The sequence below is a fragment of the Capsaspora owczarzaki genome, assembly GCF_000151315.2.
Source record: "Capsaspora owczarzaki ATCC 30864 unplaced genomic scaffold supercont2.11, whole genome shotgun sequence".
NCBI lineage: Eukaryota > Filasterea > Ministeriida > Capsasporidae > Capsaspora > Capsaspora owczarzaki.
In genome coordinates this window covers 562,685-578,571 of record NW_011887302.1, presented here as the reverse complement: position 1 = coordinate 578,571, position 15,887 = coordinate 562,685, and the positions used below count along the sequence as shown (strand labels likewise).

Here is a 15,887-nt window from a genome sequence, read left to right as displayed (position 1 = left end):
AAAGTAACCAACCTACAGAATGGTGAACAGATCAGATCACCTCTTGCAATGTGCGGCGTTGACATTTTGTACTTTATTCGTTCATTTGCTTGTTGCTCTGCGATCAAACGTTCATTCGTTTCTTTTTTTTGTTTGTTTGTTGCTCGTTGTTGTTACTGCTACGCAATGATGCTCTCTTGTGCTCGCGGTCGTGTCGGGGCGGTTGCGCAAGTCCTGACTGTCCTGTGCCTCCTGGTCGTCGTCGCCTGCTGCTCTGCCGCCGCCACTCATGCCACCACGTCACCATCCTCATCCTCGTCTTTGTCGTCGTCGTCGTCATCATCGTCGGTGCAGGGTGACTGGCGCAACGCGGCAGCCGACGCAGAACAGCGCCTCGCTTCCTCATGGCGGGCTGCGACCCAACACCGTAGCAAGCTCGACTCTGCAACGCAGCAGCAGCATGAACAGCAGCAGCAGCAGCAGCAGGAGCACAACGCGGATCAGCTCTCCTGCAGCGGTACCGCTCGCATTGCAGAGACTATTCCGTCCAACCTGACCCTCCACACCGACTTGTCCACCGGCGATGGTAAGCAATTCGAGGGTTTGTTTTCGTGGCTCTAGGTCGGATGATCATTGCACGCTCCAGATCATACGATACACCATCAATAAGAGTCCCTATACGCTCGAGTCGAGCGGGCGATCCATTGCAAAAACAAGGCAAATCCCTTCAAACCCAAATACGGCAAACATGTCTGAGCATTTCCTTGTTTCGACCGCTCTGTCTAGAATAGTGTGGCAGAGCAGTTGACAGCAATGCTCTGACCTCCACATCAAACGGAGGGACTAGTGCGGTGCGATCGCTATTGATGTATCAACTAACTTCCTGGTTCTGCTGGCGTTGTTTTAGCTTGGCTGCAGTTGATCAATAACGCAACGCAGACACTCGACCTCGCTGTCTTTTACATGACACTGCTCAATGGCACTGACATTGGTCAGAAGGTCTTCAATGCGCTCGTCGCTGCGTGCGATCGCAATGTTGCCATAAACGTTGCGATTTCCGCTCCGAACGCCCAGTTCCCCGACGATGATCTTGTCACGCTCCAACAACAATGCGGCAGTCAAATCTCTGTTGCGTACCTCAACATGTCCACCTTCTTTGGTGAGTGCGCGTTTCTGTGCAGAACAACGTTGCATTTTTTATTTTTTTTTTTTTTAGCTGCTCTTTTGACTCACCTTCTCGCATTCGGTGGTGGCACAGATGGCGGCGTTTTGCACACAAAGTTCATTATCGCAGACGGGCAAGCGTTTTACATTGGTAGCGCAAACATGGGTAGGGACTTATGACAACCATAACGCAAGCTCTTGGTTTTTTTTTTGGTTTTTTTTTGTTTTGTTTTGTTTTTTCTCAAACGAGTTGACTGACCTCGTTTTGAGTGGCTTTTCGTTCATCGTTTTTGTTTCATGAATCTTCTTAGATTGGCGCTCGTTGAGCGAGGTCAAGGAGCTCGGAATCGTTGTTGATAAGTGCAATCTGCTTGCTTCCGACCTCAAGAAAGTGTTTGACGTGTTTGTTTTGGCGTCGAATCTCGAGCGTCTGCCCGCATTCTGGCCGTCCCAGTGAGTCATTTTCAGTAGAATTCATTCGAGTCGTGTGCTGCGTTGTCCAATCCTTGCTTTCCCGTGTGACTGTTTTGCTGAACGTTCCGCCTGGTTGCCTGCAGACTCGACACGGACTTCAATGCCTCCAACCCCGCTACGATTGCTGTCAACCACGAGTCTGGTTCAGCGTTCATTTCGTCCTCTCCCCATGCATTCTGCCCTGCTGGCCGCAGCTTTGATCGAGACGCACTTGAATTCGCCATCCTGTCCGCTCAGACGTACGTCCTCATTTCTCGCTTTTCACCGGATTATTGTTTTGCCTTGTGTTGACCTGCTCTGTCGTTTTGTTTTTTCACAGAAATGTGTCGATCGAAGTCATGGACTATCTGCCCATTACCGTCTATGAGGAGCCTCAAGTGTACTGGCCTGCGTTGGACACTGCCATTCGCACCGTTGCATTCAAGTACGTACCTCTGGTGGTGGTGGACGGCTTGATGTAAGGAGCGATGCGCGACACTCACATTCCGATTATTGTTATTGTTCTTGCTTTGATCAGCAAAAAGGTTCAGGTGAACATGTTGATTGCATACTGGGACAACTCGATTGAAGGCATGATTCCGTTCTTGAAGTCTCTCAACGACCTGGACAATGTCGAAGTTCGCCTCATGGAAATTCCGAGTAGGTTCTTCGATTCCATGTTGATGAACGGTTCACCCTGTATGCTCACAATTGTTGGTTTGATGCAGAGAATACCCCCTATGTGCCCTTCACTCGCGTCAACCACGCCAAGTTTATTGTGACGGACTCTTTGGTGGCCATTTCGACCAGCAACTATGTGGGCGATTACTTTATCAACACGGCGGGAAGCTCGCTTGTCACCGATGCCAAGAGCCTTGTGTCAAGCGTGCAGAGCCGGTTTGATCGTGACTGGGCCAGCCAGTACTCGGTGCCTCTGTCGTCCGTTTAAACTCTTTTGTTTGGCTGAATCTGACAGCTCGAACTTTTGGCAATTGTGCTAAAGCTAATTCCGATTGAAATAACATTTGAAACCCAACAAACAAAGCCATACACGAAAGAAAAAATGAATACATGTCTCTCTACAGATCATTCAACAGGTTCGCCAGCTTGGCTTCTGTCAGACGGGGATCACCCATGGCATCCACAAAAGTACCAGCGCGCAACCGCTCGGCAATGGCGAGAACAATGAAAAAGTCGTTCTCTGCGTTGAGGCCAAGGTCGGACTTGATGAGTTTCATGGAATTCTCGCGATCGAATCGAGTTCCAGAGTTTCTGTGACCAACCCAACAGACAGTGAGATTGATGATGGGGCTGCAGCACCGCACAAAAACCAGTGTGAAACGTACAACTCCGCTTCGAGATACTTGATCAAGCCCATTGCTCGTCGAGTCAATAGGCGCTGGAACTGTTGCGCGAACGCCTCTTGGAGAAATCCTGGCCGAATGCGTGAGATCTGCCAGGGAAAAGCAACGAAAAAACATGTACAATCAGCATCACTACCTTTTTGGCTCCTTCTAATCCGATTGTAAAAATACTCACCTCATGCAGGAAGGACTTGACACTGGGTGCTGCGTCTTTGACTGATCGGAAAAGTGCTCTGTGGAGGTCGGTGGAAATGAAAATTGGGTCTGTAAGTGAGGACTCGATCGAGTTCTGTTGAACAAGACAACGCTGGTGTCACCCGCTTACGTTGGAGTCCAGATCTTGTCCTTCAAACGGTTAATCTCCGAATCAAGGAACTCGTTTCGCTGAGTCTTGTATTGATGGAACAGGTTTGTGCGGTGGACTTCCTGAGTATTGAGATCGATGATGGTACTTGGCAAGCGGTTGAGAATGATTTCTTCATCCCGTGCAACCCAGCTTTCCCCAGGCTTCTGTACGAGTCAACGAGATGTGAGACTAAAAGAAAACGACAACAAAACTGATTCAAACATCCAGGAACACTCACATAGAACAATCCTTGAATCATCAGTTCTGGGTTGTACTTTTCATTCAAATCGGTCGACAAACGGCATCGTTGCCGGTCGTTGCCAGGCATAAACAAAGCCAAGGTATTAATCATCTGTCCAAACCAGCCACGGTGAGCGTCCACGAGACAAGCAGTTGGACGACTGCAGCTCATAGCGAAGCAACGTACAGCGTTCACTTGATCCAAGTCGGAGCCAACGACCACCGAGCACATGCAGGTTTGCAAATGCGATGTCAAAACCCTGTGGGGTAGCAGGCAATCAAAATGAGAAAGTTCTTCCGTTGCAGACAGACATGCAGGTCCAATGACCCTCACCTCGTCAAAAACCCTTGATCAAACCGGGATTGCATGTGTTCTCCAAACGCGGTAAATGCAATGTCGATATCGGTGATGCACGCTTGACGGGCGTGATTGAGGTTGTCGAGTGCCGCAAGCATCACCGGGGAGAGGTCGTTCAACGCCTGCTCGGCAGCATGAAGCTGCAGATGCGCTTGGAGACGGCGTACAAAGAATACCATCCGGTCTTCGCATACAGCATGCACTTGCAGGTATTCTTGCGCGTGCTTGATGGGCATCACGAGCGAAAGCGAGAAAATGTGCAGATCGTTCGACAAATTGGCTGTAAAGACAAACGACGAGATGGCATATCCTTTTCACGATGGCAACGTGCACACGCACACACACGTACACACGCACACACACACAGCACACGTACGAGTGAGTGAATGGATTCTCGCAGAACAATCCAATATGGAAGAAGGAGGTACCGATTTCTGGCAACATGTAGAACTTTGGTTCGATCGTGGTGTCCGTTTCTGGGCGGCAGATCTCGCCGTTCAGCGTGTGCTTGGTAACGTATGTGGTGATTTCTTCGGGGACAGTGTCTCCTTGCCAGACCTGACGAGAGAGCAACGAGGAACGGTGAGTTGAAACCAAAGCAACAAAAAGCATAACTCATGAGTGCAGAACGGCGGATTGTTGCAATCGGCCATGGCACGCGCGCATCTGCATCGCAATAGAGGGGCACGCAGCCTCGTGGAGTACCTTCAGGGTTCGCGGGCCCATGATGTGATCCCAGAGCGAGAGCACAACTGCTCCAAACATGCTACCGACTGTCATTCGCGCGACGCGCGGTGCAGCCATTCGCTCTTCGTCCGTTGGTCCTGCCACCCGAATCAGAATTTAAAAAAACAAAAAAAAAAAAACAAGACACCACAGCCATGTTAGCCTTGGGGAACCGGTTGGAGCGATTTGTCTGATTCCAACTGGAATCGGCAAACTGTTGTGTTCCAAATCCCAATCCAATTGCGAGTGTGGCTGTGCTCGGCCCTAACTCACCGCGAAACCGTCCACTGAGTTGACCAGGAAGCCCGCCGGCAGCACCACCAGCAGCCAGCATTGTGACGCCGCTGCCCATCATGCTGTCTGCGGCGTCTTCCTGCGCTTCGGCCAATCTGGCGTACTGGTCCATCTCGGCTGCACTTGCGCTCCGACTGAACACTGCGGGGTGTCGGTCGCCGCCATCCAGCTCAGCGTGTGTGTATGCTCCTGCTGGGCCCGAGTGGTGCTGCAGGTGGCCGGCCGAGCGTGAGGCGTTCGGATACGGCTGCTCCTGACTGGCGCCGCCAACTCCAGTGCCGTGCGTGTTGCCTTCACTCATGTCGCTGGACGAAAGCGTAAACGACAGCGGGTCGAATCGCCCTTGGTTGGACAGGTTCGGGCTTCCGCGGGACTCGGCGCTGAGCGACGAGTGTTCAGACATTGATTTGAGGGACGCCAATAGAAAATTGACTGAAGCTGGTATGATTTGCGTTTGGTAAATGGGGTTGGTTTTCTGAGCGGCTGATATTGTGTGTGGTTGTGGGTGGACTATAGATCTCACAGAATGAGTGCTTCGAATCCACTTTGAAAACGCCGAATCTTCATGAAACAAAAACCGCCCGCTTACTTTTTGCCGGCTGGACGTGTGAGACTCTGGCGCTCGTTGTACGGATAATCGTGTGTGTGTTGCTGATAGTTGATTGCTGTGGTGCACGACATGTTCGGATTGAAGCACTTTGAACAATTTTCACGTTCGTTCGGCAATGTTTTCGTTTTTTCAGTTGCTGGTTTTCATTTTTCCGAAACAGTGCCAATCTGACGCCTGCCATCGCACAAACCGAACGCTACAGATCCGTTGCATATGTAATAAATTGTGCTTGGCCATCCATCTGCAAAAATGGTCAAGTGGGACACACACACACGCACAACAGATCTCGTCGCATGAATCGCCTGACTTTGAATAAAATCGCCGTTGGTGCCACACGGTCTCCATCTCGCCACAGTGCTTGTTTTTGCTCAAGGATCAGCAACACAATTATATTTCCCGTACACGGGGTAACGGGGGGAGGATCCGAAGTGGTGTGATTTTCCCCCGCGAGCCCGAGCCGAGTGTGACGATGCTGTCGCGCCGAGACTGATGATTTTATTTATTATTATGAATGTTGACTATTTAAAATCTCATGTTTCATAACTGTATTAATTACGAGAAGGTTGCACGGCGAGCGAGCAAAAGCGCAAAAGAGACAGAGACTGATGAAGGAATTGACAGAAGCGCATGTAGGTGGTGCGAACACCTAGCAGCAGAGATCAGGAAAGGAGAAGAAGGGGGAAAAGAAAAAGAAAAAAAAAAAAGAGGAAACATTTTAAAACCGACCCAGTTACATACTCACAAGACGCGAAGCGCTTTGCTTTGGAAAGGTTTTGTTGCAGGTAAAGCATGAGAGATGGGCAAAGGGCGCAGGGCCAGACGGCATGAGGCAGTTGCCGCAGCCAGAATGGCCGCATCGGAGCAAGTACTGGACCGGGCGGGTTTTGCATCGAGTGCACCGCATCATCTGTCCACAGTCATCGTAGCTGGTAGAGAGCACAGGAGACTCGACAGCAGTGGCATCAAACAAGTCCAGAGCAGAGGGAGAGTGGTGGTGGTGGTGGTGGTCTGCCAGATTGGACATGACGGGCGACGCAGTACCGCTGCCACTGCTGCCGATGTTGCCGTTGCTGTTGCTGTTGGTAACTTGGGCACTGCTGCTGCTGCTGCTGCTGCGAGCACGGGTGTGTGCGCCGCCGTTTTCAACCAGGTGCGACGGGTCGTGGCAGTACGTGCACGGGTGGGACAGACAGTCGCCCTGAAGCCAGAACTTGCACACCTTGCAGTTGCCAGCCTCGTGACGGGCGCGGGGGTTGACATCCGGAGCATGCATGTTGCGCTTGACCCAACGAGGCGTCCCGACACCCCCCATGGCGCCAGCGGAGGCGGCGGGGTGTGCGTGGCGGTGTGGCTGAGACTGCGGAGGAGGAGGCTGTTGGACGAGCGGTGCGAGAAGCGACGCCACATGTTGCTGCTGTTGCTGCGGCTGGAAGGCTTGGATGTATTGATGTTGCTGTTGCAGTTGCTGTTGCTGCAGTTGCGCCTGAGGCTGCTGCTGCTTTGCTTGCGCGCGCTGCGGTCGGTGAACAGGCGCAATTCGTGCAATCGCGGCTTGTTGTTGCTGCTGCAATTGCTGCAACTGCAGCAGCTGTTGTTGCTGGAGAAGGAGCTGCTGCTGCTGCTGGTGCTGAACCAGTCCAATATGCTGCTGCTGCTGCTGGGTGTAGAAGGACTGCTGAGGTGGCTGGTGCTGCGGGAACAGGCTGCCAGCAAGGCGTTGTTGGGCCGTGGTCGTGGTCGCGTGCCACAGGGCAGAATCGAGCGCTGTTGTTGGGCTCGCCCAGCCACTACTGCTGCTGCTGCTGCCAGGGTTGGAGTTGGGTTGGATGCGCGCTGCGAGGGATGCTGCGATATTAGCGGGGGCGCCGGTGCTCCATGTCGACGAGAGGGCGAACGGGTCAAAGTGGAGTTGCCGAGGCGGCGAAGAAGCCGAAATCAGCAGCGCTTCGTCATCGAGATGCTCGTCGCTGCTGCTTCTGCTGCTGTTCAGCCCCGACGAAGGCCCATCGTCATCATCATCGTCGTCGTCGTCCAGGAAAATGTTGGTTTTTTGCGGGACGAAATTGGAGTCGAGCAAGGTGGCGCGCGCAAAGATGGGAAACGAGCTGTCCCACTGGTCTGCCGAGGTCATCGTGGCGCCAGACGCGGAGCCGCCCACGTAAGCCGAGGTCGAAGCGAAAGGCTGGTGCTGATAGGGATTGGATGTCATCGCCATGGGTGCGTTCAAGCCAGACGAAGAGGGAAGAGCGGTGCAAGCAGCGGAAGAAATGGGGGCTGGTGGGAAAGAAGAAGAAGAAGAGGAGGGCGACAAGGAGACGGATTTGCGATGCGATTGCAACAAGGATGAGGCTGAGGCGGAATCAGACAATGCCGGCAACCCAGGCAAAGCAGCACAGGACGAAGAAGAAGAAGAAGAACACAGAGAAGAAGAGGAAGAAGAGGAAGAGCGAGTGACAGGAGAAAAAGAGGATTGAGCTGAAAAAGCGGCGAATTCTTGGCTTGGGGAAACTTTGAGCGACGGCTCGGTTTGCTTTGCATCGGCTGACTGTTGCCATTGCTGTTGCTGCTGCTGCTGCTGTTGCGGTTGGGATTGCCACAAAGGGAGTTGCTGCTGTTGCTGATATGTCTGATAAAATTGCTGATATGTCTGATGCTGCTGCAGCGACAATGAGGGCGAAGACAAAGAAACAGAAGAAGAAGTGCTGGTCGGGATGCCAAGCAAAGCGTCGAAACTTTGCGACGTGATTTTCGTTGTGGTTGCATCCGAAAACGGACTGAATGGGACATTCGCTCCACCGCCCTTCGCCATTGCCGCAGCTGTGTTGGAATTAATACTCAGAGTCAACGGCACAGAGGCAGAGGCAGAGGCAGAGGCAGAGGGAAAAGAGGGCGAAGAGGAGGAGGGAAGCGGAAGTGCGAACGCAAAGGACGGAGGATGGGACGCATGATGGCGACGATTTTCCGCACTTTGTTCCGCAGTAGCAGCAGCAGCGGAGGAACATGCGGATGCAGCAGAGGTTGCATCGTGAACAAGCGCACCATCCACCCCAGCCGGAGCGGAGGTTTGCGTGAGCATGGCGCGTTGGCGGATGCTGGTGCTGCTGGTGCTGCTGCTGCTGCGACGCGGCGAGTTTGGCGGCGATGGCGGCGTGAAAATGGTGACCGCTATTTGTTGGTTGGACGAGCCAGTCGAAGCTGCCGCAGGCGAGATCGCAGCCACCTTGGCCACAGATCCGCATGCTGCGTTGGACGTATCGTCGTCATCGTCGCTGGCGTCCGAGTGCGCAGGCGACAGGGTCGCAGCCACGCGTGGAACGCTGCTCGGAGCCAGCGTCGCCGATTGGCTTTCTTTCCCAGCCTCCGAAACCGCACCGGCCGAAGCCGACGCAAAACCACCTCCCGCCGCCGCCGCCGCCGTTGCTTGCTCGCTCGCTGTCAGATCGCACAATGGCGACGCAGCCAGCGCCGATGCTGGTGGTGCGGACGCAGGATGGGTGTTGATGGCTGCGATGCTCGGGGTGACGTTCGCGTTGCTGCGCTTGCTTGCAGGCTTTTCTCCGTGCTTCTTGCCGCTGCTGTTGTTGTGCGTGTTGTTTCGGCCCGCATTGGCCATCGCTGAACGCTTTGGGGTGCTGGTTGAATTGTTGCTGCTGATGCTGGTGGAAGTCGTGGGTGCGACAGACGTTGCCGATGACGCGAGAGGTGACAAGTGCGCGCCAGCAATTGCAACCATTGCTTTGTGTTTGTACGCTGAAGCGCGCTAGGAAGGTTGTTTGCTTTTTCGTTTGCTAATTCGAATGGTGTAGTGCACTGCCCTTCGCCGACTTGCTCGATCCGAAGGGTCAAAAAAAGGGGGGGGGGAAGAGCGGAGGGAGAGAAAAGCTGATGTGGTGAATGGAAAGCAAAGAAGGCTGAAAATGCTTCTGAGAAACAAAAAAGTCAAAAAGAAAAGAGCGCAAAGCAAAATGAACACAAAGAAAAATGAGACTAAACACACAATGTTCCCGAAACGGCAGCGTTTATAAATGTGGTCTGAGCGCTGAGAATAAGCGCGTAACGTCAAGCGTCCAAACAAAAAAAAAAAAAAAAAAAAAAACATCAATGTCATTTTGGTGTTTCTTTTTTGGCTGTTTCTCGTGCCAAATAAACCTGAGCAGCAACTACTCTTGTGTACAGCTTTGCACAGCTCTGCACAGTACAGCATTGTACAGCACAACTGGCTGTGGACTTTGTGATGGTTTGTTGGTTGTTTACCTGTTCGGAGTCAAAAAGCAGGCTGACACAGCTTGACCTTGGCTACAGCAAAACACAACGCGTCCAGCAGCCTCAATACCCCCAAGGATGCGCTTACCAGCAGCGGATTGAAGTCGGATGGTGGTGGAGGAGGAGGAGGTCGAAAAGGAGGGGAAAAGGCGGACGAAGAGTGCGAGAAGGGGTGAAGTTTTTTTTGTTTTTTTTTTTTCGTTTTTCTGCGTTTCGAAGTTTTTCCATTCGTGTCTTTTTCGCTTTCGTTTTATTTTTTGGCAGTCATTTTTTCCCCTTCTTTTCTGTGATCTCTTCTTTTTCCTTCCTTCCTTCCTTTTCAGCTGTACGTTTACCACCATCAGCCAGTTTCTAAGATCCTTCATTTTCAACCGTCCGTCTATCGTCCCCCTCCCTTCACCCATCCCCCTATCGTCACAGAAGCCATGAGCCACCTGTTCTCGTTTTCAAAAGCACGACGGAGGTAGCCAAGCCTTGCTTTTTTGCCACCATGCTTTCTGAGGGCAACAACATCCTCATTAAGGAAAAAACAAAAAAACGGCTGAACGTGTGACGTTTTTCGCTTTCTGAACGCATTTTTGTGTTTTTTGAAAGCCTCTCGTGCATGTGTTCTCCGCGTGTGTGTCCTCGCCCATCCTCAGCATCCCTTCGATCTATCAGCTCTGTGGGGGGGGTGGTTTTTTGTGCTGCAGGAGGTTGTCTCTTGACGCGAATTGTGACTCGGGGGCAGCATGATCACGTCCGTCTTAAATCTTATATTTGGCCTTTTTTTGAGAGTGTATTTTTAAACTGTTTGTGCTGTTGCCCGACTGCGGCTCATGGCGACGGCTGCCACATGACTGATGCAACAGTGTAGTGTGTGGTGTGTGACAGAGCGGACACAGCACAGCTCTCCTCCTGCTTGGATGCGTGTTGTTGGGGTGGGGGAAAGCGTTGTCAGGTGTCTTGGTTTTATTGTATTTTTCAAGGTTTTTGGGCCGAAATCTCGATGGCAGATCTGCCGCGTTTCCTTCCTCGCACCTGACTGCCATGCACACAATACGCCTTGCACACTCTCCGTTCGTTCATCGGTGCCCCAGCGGGAAAACAAGTCGCCCCCTTGAACGATCGCTTTGTTTTCTTGAATTTTTTTTTAACTTTAATTTGAGAAAAAAAATCCCCCAAAATCACACACACACACAAAAAAAAGAAGAAAGTAAAAAAAAAAGAAAAAAAAAGCCAAGACAACAAACAAAAGAAAGTCAAAACCAAAAAACAAAACAGCCAATAAATAATCTCCTTCAACGTTTGAAGCTTGGGTGCGCCGAGCACCTTGCATGCGCTCATCGAGAAAACGGCATTCGCGTCTCCGGTTTTTATTTTCGTGGCAGAGCCAATGGGCACACCTTCCCCAACTCTATCGCTTTGCCATGTGTTTTTCTTTTTTGCTCTCCTTTGACCTTGTGTTTTTGCTCTCCTTCTGACCTTGTGTTTTTGCTCTCCTCCGCTATTCCTGACATTGTTTGGCAGATGAGATACTCGCAACTTGGCTTGCTGGTGCTCGTGCTTGTGGCCCTGGCATCCCCAATCGCATTGGCCAGCATTTCGCCAAGCATCGCCTCGGTCACCCCCTCTGCCGAAGTGAGCACCTCCATCGAAGTGAGCTTGACAGATAGCTCACAGCCCATTGAGAGCTCCTCGCCCATTGAGAGCTCCTCGCCCGTTGCGAGCTCGACAGTTATTCCAAGCCCGACATTCGTCTCAAACCAAACTTCAGCATCGCGTGCTTCGGCCTCTTCAGCATCGGTTGCGAGCCGTAATTTGGCCACGTCCGCATCGATCGCAAGCGGTTATTTGGCCACGTCCGCGTCGATTGCAAGCGGTCATTTGGCGACTTCAGCATCAGTTGCCTCGGCAGCTGCCGCATCGATCGCTTCGGCATCTTCAGCATCCCTTGCTTCGGAATTTACGGCATCGAGCTCCGCTGCGGACGATGCGAACTCTACGGTCAGTGCTAGCTCCACGGCTGCTAGCTCCACGGCAGAAGCAAACTCTACGGTCACTGCTACGGCAGAAGCAAACTCAACGGTCACTCCCAGCTCGGTCACTCCCAGCTCCGTCACTCCCAGCTCCAAAACTCTCACGACTACAGCCTCGTACAGCCCTTCCGTGTCGAGCTCCCCGACTGGCAGCTCTGGAAACGAAACCATCCCCACCGGTCCCTTCACTTGCAATGGCAACAGCCAGCACTTTTGCGGCTACGCTTGCCCGTTCCAGAATGCCACACTCTGCAACTTTATGAGCCAACGCTGCAACTTCCCCTCTGGAACGGCCTTGTCGTCGGAATGCACGCAAGCTATCACCACGTTCTGCCAGAACAACGCCACCGCTGCTGGCTGCTGCAACTCGACCACTCCGCTCCGTTGCAACACTGACCGGTCTCTCTGCGTCTCCAACATGACGACCTGCCCACTTGCGACCACAATGACTTCTGGGTGCTACGATACTGCATTCGTCTGCCCGGTCGGCACTCAATGTGCAGGCCAACTCGACTGTGGCAACGGCGTCTGTGTGCCTTCGGGCTCGAAATGTCCCACTGGCAGTCTGTGCGCCGGCGGCTATCGCTGTGGCACGCTGGGCGACACTTGCACTCGAACGTTGGGTCAGTGTGCTCCAATTGATCGTGGCTCCTCCTCGGCGGTCAACATTACCAACTTCCCGAACGCTGCTATCGAGTTCCCTGGCCTCAACTTGAATACCATTTGCGGGCAAATCGTTGCTGATTATGTGCTTCGCATGCGCACCAGCTGCGTCTTCTCCTCCATCTCCGTCTGCCAGACTTGCAAGCCATTCCTGGACAATGTTGTCGTTCAAGCCTACAGCACGCTGGACGCGTGCCAGACCGAGGACCCGGATTCGTACACCTGGTGGGCCAATGCTGCGTCAACCACCCAATCCCAATTTGCTGCGCTGGGATGCGGGGCAGCCACTGCGAGCGACAACTTTGAGGTTAGCCCTGGCCCCGGGTTTGTCTCGGTTCGCTGGTCTCGACTCAAGGACGGCAACCTCGCTCCCTTCTCGTACAGTGCCGAGGTCGCGCCTTCCAGCAATCCCACCGCCCGAGTGACATCCTCGGTTCGACCCTTTATTCTGTCCGACGCGTCCAATCAGACCTTGAGCGCTGTCATTCGCGGCACTTTTGTTGCTGGCCAGGCCTATGTCTTGCGGTTCCGCACTACACGCGGCTCGAGTGTGACTGTCAGCAACCCGTACTTTGTGACGATGCCTGTTGGCTCAAATTCCACCTTCCTCAACTTTGCAGAGAACTGGCTCGACTACCCCAATGCTGTCGTTTACCTGGAGGCAGCTGATCGCCTTGAGCTTTCATCCATCATTGGCGGAGCGAATGTCTGTGGCGGCACTGGGTCTGGCTTTTGCATTCATGGCGTTACGACGTCCTGGTCTGTCACTGGATTCAATGCTTCCCTCTCGACGCTCGCCTCACTGCAACTTGAAGCAAGCCAGCTGCCCGTTGCGACCGTGCTCACGGCGACTGTGACTGCCACATTCTACACGTCTACATCGAATGTCTCGTCTACTCTGAACAAGTCCATCGACTTCCTTGTTCGAGCCCCCCGCAGCGACGCTAGCTGCATCATTGATGGAAGCGACTCTGGCATCTTCATGCAGGACGTGTTTTCGTTGCAATGCCCGCCAAGCGTGACGGACATGGGTCGCCTGTTCTTCTCACGGCCCCAGTCTTCCAGCGGCACATCGGATGGCACTTCCTTCTTCCCAAAGGCGTCTGCGCAAGCCGGACTCTTCTACATTGACTCGTTGCCGCCGGGCACCATGCTGGTGACCATCCGCTCATCCTCGCCGTTCGGTGGCCAGTTCTCCCAGACTCTGGTCTTCACCGTCACTCCTCCCGGCAATCTGAACACGGATTCGGCCGCGCGTGAGGTTGTCTTGAATCAAGCCCAGAGTGTTTTCAACTCGGATCAGTCGCGCTCGGGTATTGCCCTTGCATCGACGCTTGTCAACGCCATCGCCGATGCTGGTACTGGCGCGGACACGAGCAGTCGCCGAGAGATTCGCTCGCAGCTGATCACTGGTGCTGTGGCTATCGTCGATGCCACCCAAGCGGAGACTGCGGATGCCGTCACGCCGCAAGATTTGACCGACACTCTCGGTTTGTTCTTTGAGCTGACGCGCTTCCCGAACGAGCTCACTACAGAGGGTCTGGGCACCGCTCTCGGAGCCCTTCGTATTGTTGCGGGTCTGTTGCGCACGGTTGGTATCGAGGAGGCCGCAAAAGTCAACTTGGCTGCGACGCTCGGCTCGCTGCTGCGCGCCATTCCGTTGCTGCAAACGGGCAACAATTCCCCTGCGTCGCGCGAATTCTCGGCGCTGGCGTTCGATGTGCTGCAACGTCTTGGCTCGGCTGCCCGTGCCAATCGTGCTCCTGGCGATGTTGACGTGATCGAGACCCACGATATCGTCATTCGCAACGAAAACCGCGACTCAAACAACCTTGGCGCATCGCCCATTTCTCGAAATGCCGGCGCCAACTTTACCGTGCCTTCGTACGCTGCAGGCTCAGCCCCTGTGGTTGGTGTCGAGTACGTCCACCACTTGAACAACCCGTTCGCTTACGACAATGCGACCAACGAGCAAGCCTCAGACACCTTCTCGCTGCGCCTCACTGACGCCGATGGCAATGAGATTTCTGTGGGCAATCTGGATCCGAACAATCCGATTCTGATTGGAATCCCCGTCCTCCGTCCTCTGGTCAATCCCAACAATACGCTTGTGTGCATGTTCCGCAACGAAACCACGGGCAAGTTTTCGCACAAGGGCTGCTCGGTTGTCTCGAACGGTACCGATTCCCTTCTGTGCAATTGCACGCATTTGACTGCGTTTGCCATTTTCGAAATCAATCCGATCGACTTTGACGATGTTGCTCGGCACCTGAGCGACCGTATTGCCGAGCGCCCGTGGCTGGTAGTCTTCTTGGCCGCAATTGTCTTTGTCTACCTGTTCATTCTGCTGCCGTTTGCCATTCGGAATGACCGTCGCGTCAAGCGCGATCTGTTGGACGCGTCGTCCAAGCTCGGTAGTGTGCTCGACAAGGAATTTGCGCAAGACGATGCTGTGGCCGAGATTTTGAACATTTCTTCCGGTGGCAAGGATGACAAGACGCCAATCATGCCTTTCAAAGAGCGGCTGGTGCTCAACATGAAGAATCGCCACATCTATCTCTCCATCTTTGTCAAGAGGCATCTGGATCGAAACTTTTCGCATGTGGCGCGTGCCACTGTTGGCACAACGACCTTGCTGATGTGCATGGGCCTCAACACGCTCATTTACAACCAGATGAGCTTTGAAACCGAGTCGCTTGCCATCAGCATTGTGAACGGCATCATCTCGACGTTCATCATCTTCCCTCTCTCGACCTTGATCATTGAGCTCTTCCGCCACTCGTTCCGATACCCGACCCAGGTGCGCACAACGATGGCCAACCTGGAGAGCGCCATGGAGCTCTCCTCGATCTCCTCGGTGGGCAACTTTGGCTACGACGAAAAGCCCGCTTCCAAGCCTCGCAAACGCTCTCTCGCCGACCGTTGGAGCGCGTGGCGTATTCCCCACGCCTGGCAATATGTGGCCTATTTCTTGTGCTTTGTCTTCAGCGCGACTGGCATCTTTTTGACTGTTTTCTGGGCGTTCAGTGAAACCTTTGACGACGACGACGTCTACCGCATGTGGTTTATCTCTGCGTGTGTGTCCATCATTCAGTCAGTCCTGATCTCGTCCACGGTGAAGGTGTTCATCATGACTGCCATCCTGACGTGGGTGGATCATTGCCGCCACCGCATGAACCGCAAGAACAGCCAGGCCAAGTGAGCGAGGAACATGGTGATCCGGTAGTTGCTGTTCTTGTCGGTGAAGTGTGGTTTTGTGTTTTCTGTTAGATCGTTGGTCTTTGTTCTGCTATGTTTTGGTCTTCGTTCGCTTTAATCGGTGGTCTTTCTCGTGAGTCTTTTCTGAGGTTGTCTCGAAGTTCAGATATGACAGCAATACATCTCTTGTTTCGGTTTACTACTCCTCACC

General features: G+C 53.2%; 4 protein-coding genes across 4 annotated transcripts; 2 read left to right on the top strand and 2 right to left on the bottom strand.

Annotated features, from left to right (window-relative positions):
• The first annotated feature begins 114 nt into the window (after positions 1 to 114).
• On the top strand, positions 115 to 2,642 carry CAOG_06386 (phospholipase D3). Its single transcript, XM_004345085.2, has 8 exons — positions 115 to 565; positions 887 to 1,138; positions 1,238 to 1,309; positions 1,455 to 1,596; positions 1,701 to 1,856; positions 1,937 to 2,041; positions 2,135 to 2,256; positions 2,325 to 2,642. The coding sequence occupies exons 1-8, from the start codon at positions 166 to 168 to the stop codon at positions 2,543 to 2,545; spliced, it is 1,470 nt and encodes a 489-aa protein (XP_004345135.2). The 5' UTR covers positions 115 to 165; the 3' UTR covers positions 2,546 to 2,642.
• CAOG_06385 (hypothetical protein) lies at positions 2,589 to 5,351 on the bottom strand. Its single transcript, XM_004345084.2, has 10 exons — positions 4,904 to 5,351; positions 4,610 to 4,728; positions 4,333 to 4,462; positions 3,881 to 4,214; positions 3,734 to 3,806; positions 3,545 to 3,658; positions 3,286 to 3,470; positions 3,136 to 3,193; positions 2,943 to 3,049; positions 2,589 to 2,868 (listed from the first exon to the last, which is right to left on the bottom strand). The coding sequence occupies exons 1-10, from the start codon at positions 5,325 to 5,327 to the stop codon at positions 2,676 to 2,678; spliced, it is 1,737 nt and encodes a 578-aa protein (XP_004345134.2). The 5' UTR covers positions 5,328 to 5,351; the 3' UTR covers positions 2,589 to 2,675.
• A 712-nt stretch (positions 5,352 to 6,063) lies between these two features.
• Positions 6,064 to 9,510, bottom strand: CAOG_06384 (hypothetical protein). The gene has a single exon (XM_004345083.2). The coding sequence runs from the start codon at positions 9,265 to 9,267 to the stop codon at positions 6,265 to 6,267; it is 3,003 nt and encodes a 1,000-aa protein (XP_004345133.2). The 5' UTR covers positions 9,268 to 9,510; the 3' UTR covers positions 6,064 to 6,264.
• Positions 9,511 to 11,306: 1,796 nt separating this feature from the next.
• CAOG_06383 (hypothetical protein) lies at positions 11,307 to 15,680 on the top strand (the record flags this gene model as incomplete). Its single annotated transcript, XM_004345082.1, has 1 exon — positions 11,307 to 15,680. One exon carries the CDS (start codon positions 11,307 to 11,309, stop codon positions 15,678 to 15,680), a length of 4,374 nt encoding a protein of 1,457 aa, XP_004345132.1.
• Positions 15,681 to 15,887: the final 207 nt, after the last annotated feature.

Bases quoted from the DNA above. Each gene is read 5' to 3' on its own strand.
- CAOG_06386 (XM_004345085.2), top strand. From the start codon at position 166: ATGATGCTCTCTTGTGCTCGCGGTCGTGTCGGGGCGGTTGCGCAAGTC. The intron at 1,139-1,237 runs GTGAGTGCGCGT...GTGGTGGCACAG, and splicing joins CAACATGTCCACCTTCTTTG to ATGGCGGCGTTTTGCACACA. The intron at 2,042-2,134 runs GTACGTACCTCT...TGCTTTGATCAG, and splicing joins ATTCGCACCGTTGCATTCAA to CAAAAAGGTTCAGGTGAACA.
- CAOG_06385 (XM_004345084.2), bottom strand. From the start codon at position 5,327: ATGTCTGAACACTCGTCGCTCAGCGCCGAGTCCCGCGGAAGCCCGAAC. The intron at 3,659-3,733 runs GTACGTTGCTTC...TGGTTTGGACAG, and splicing joins ACTTGGATCAAGTGAACGCT to ATGATTAATACCTTGGCTTT. The intron at 3,471-3,544 runs GTGAGTGTTCCT...TGACTCGTACAG, and splicing joins TGATTCAAGGATTGTTCTAT to AAGCCTGGGGAAAGCTGGGT.
- CAOG_06384 (XM_004345083.2), bottom strand. From the start codon at position 9,267: ATGGTTGCAATTGCTGGCGCGCACTTGTCACCTCTCGCGTCATCGGCA.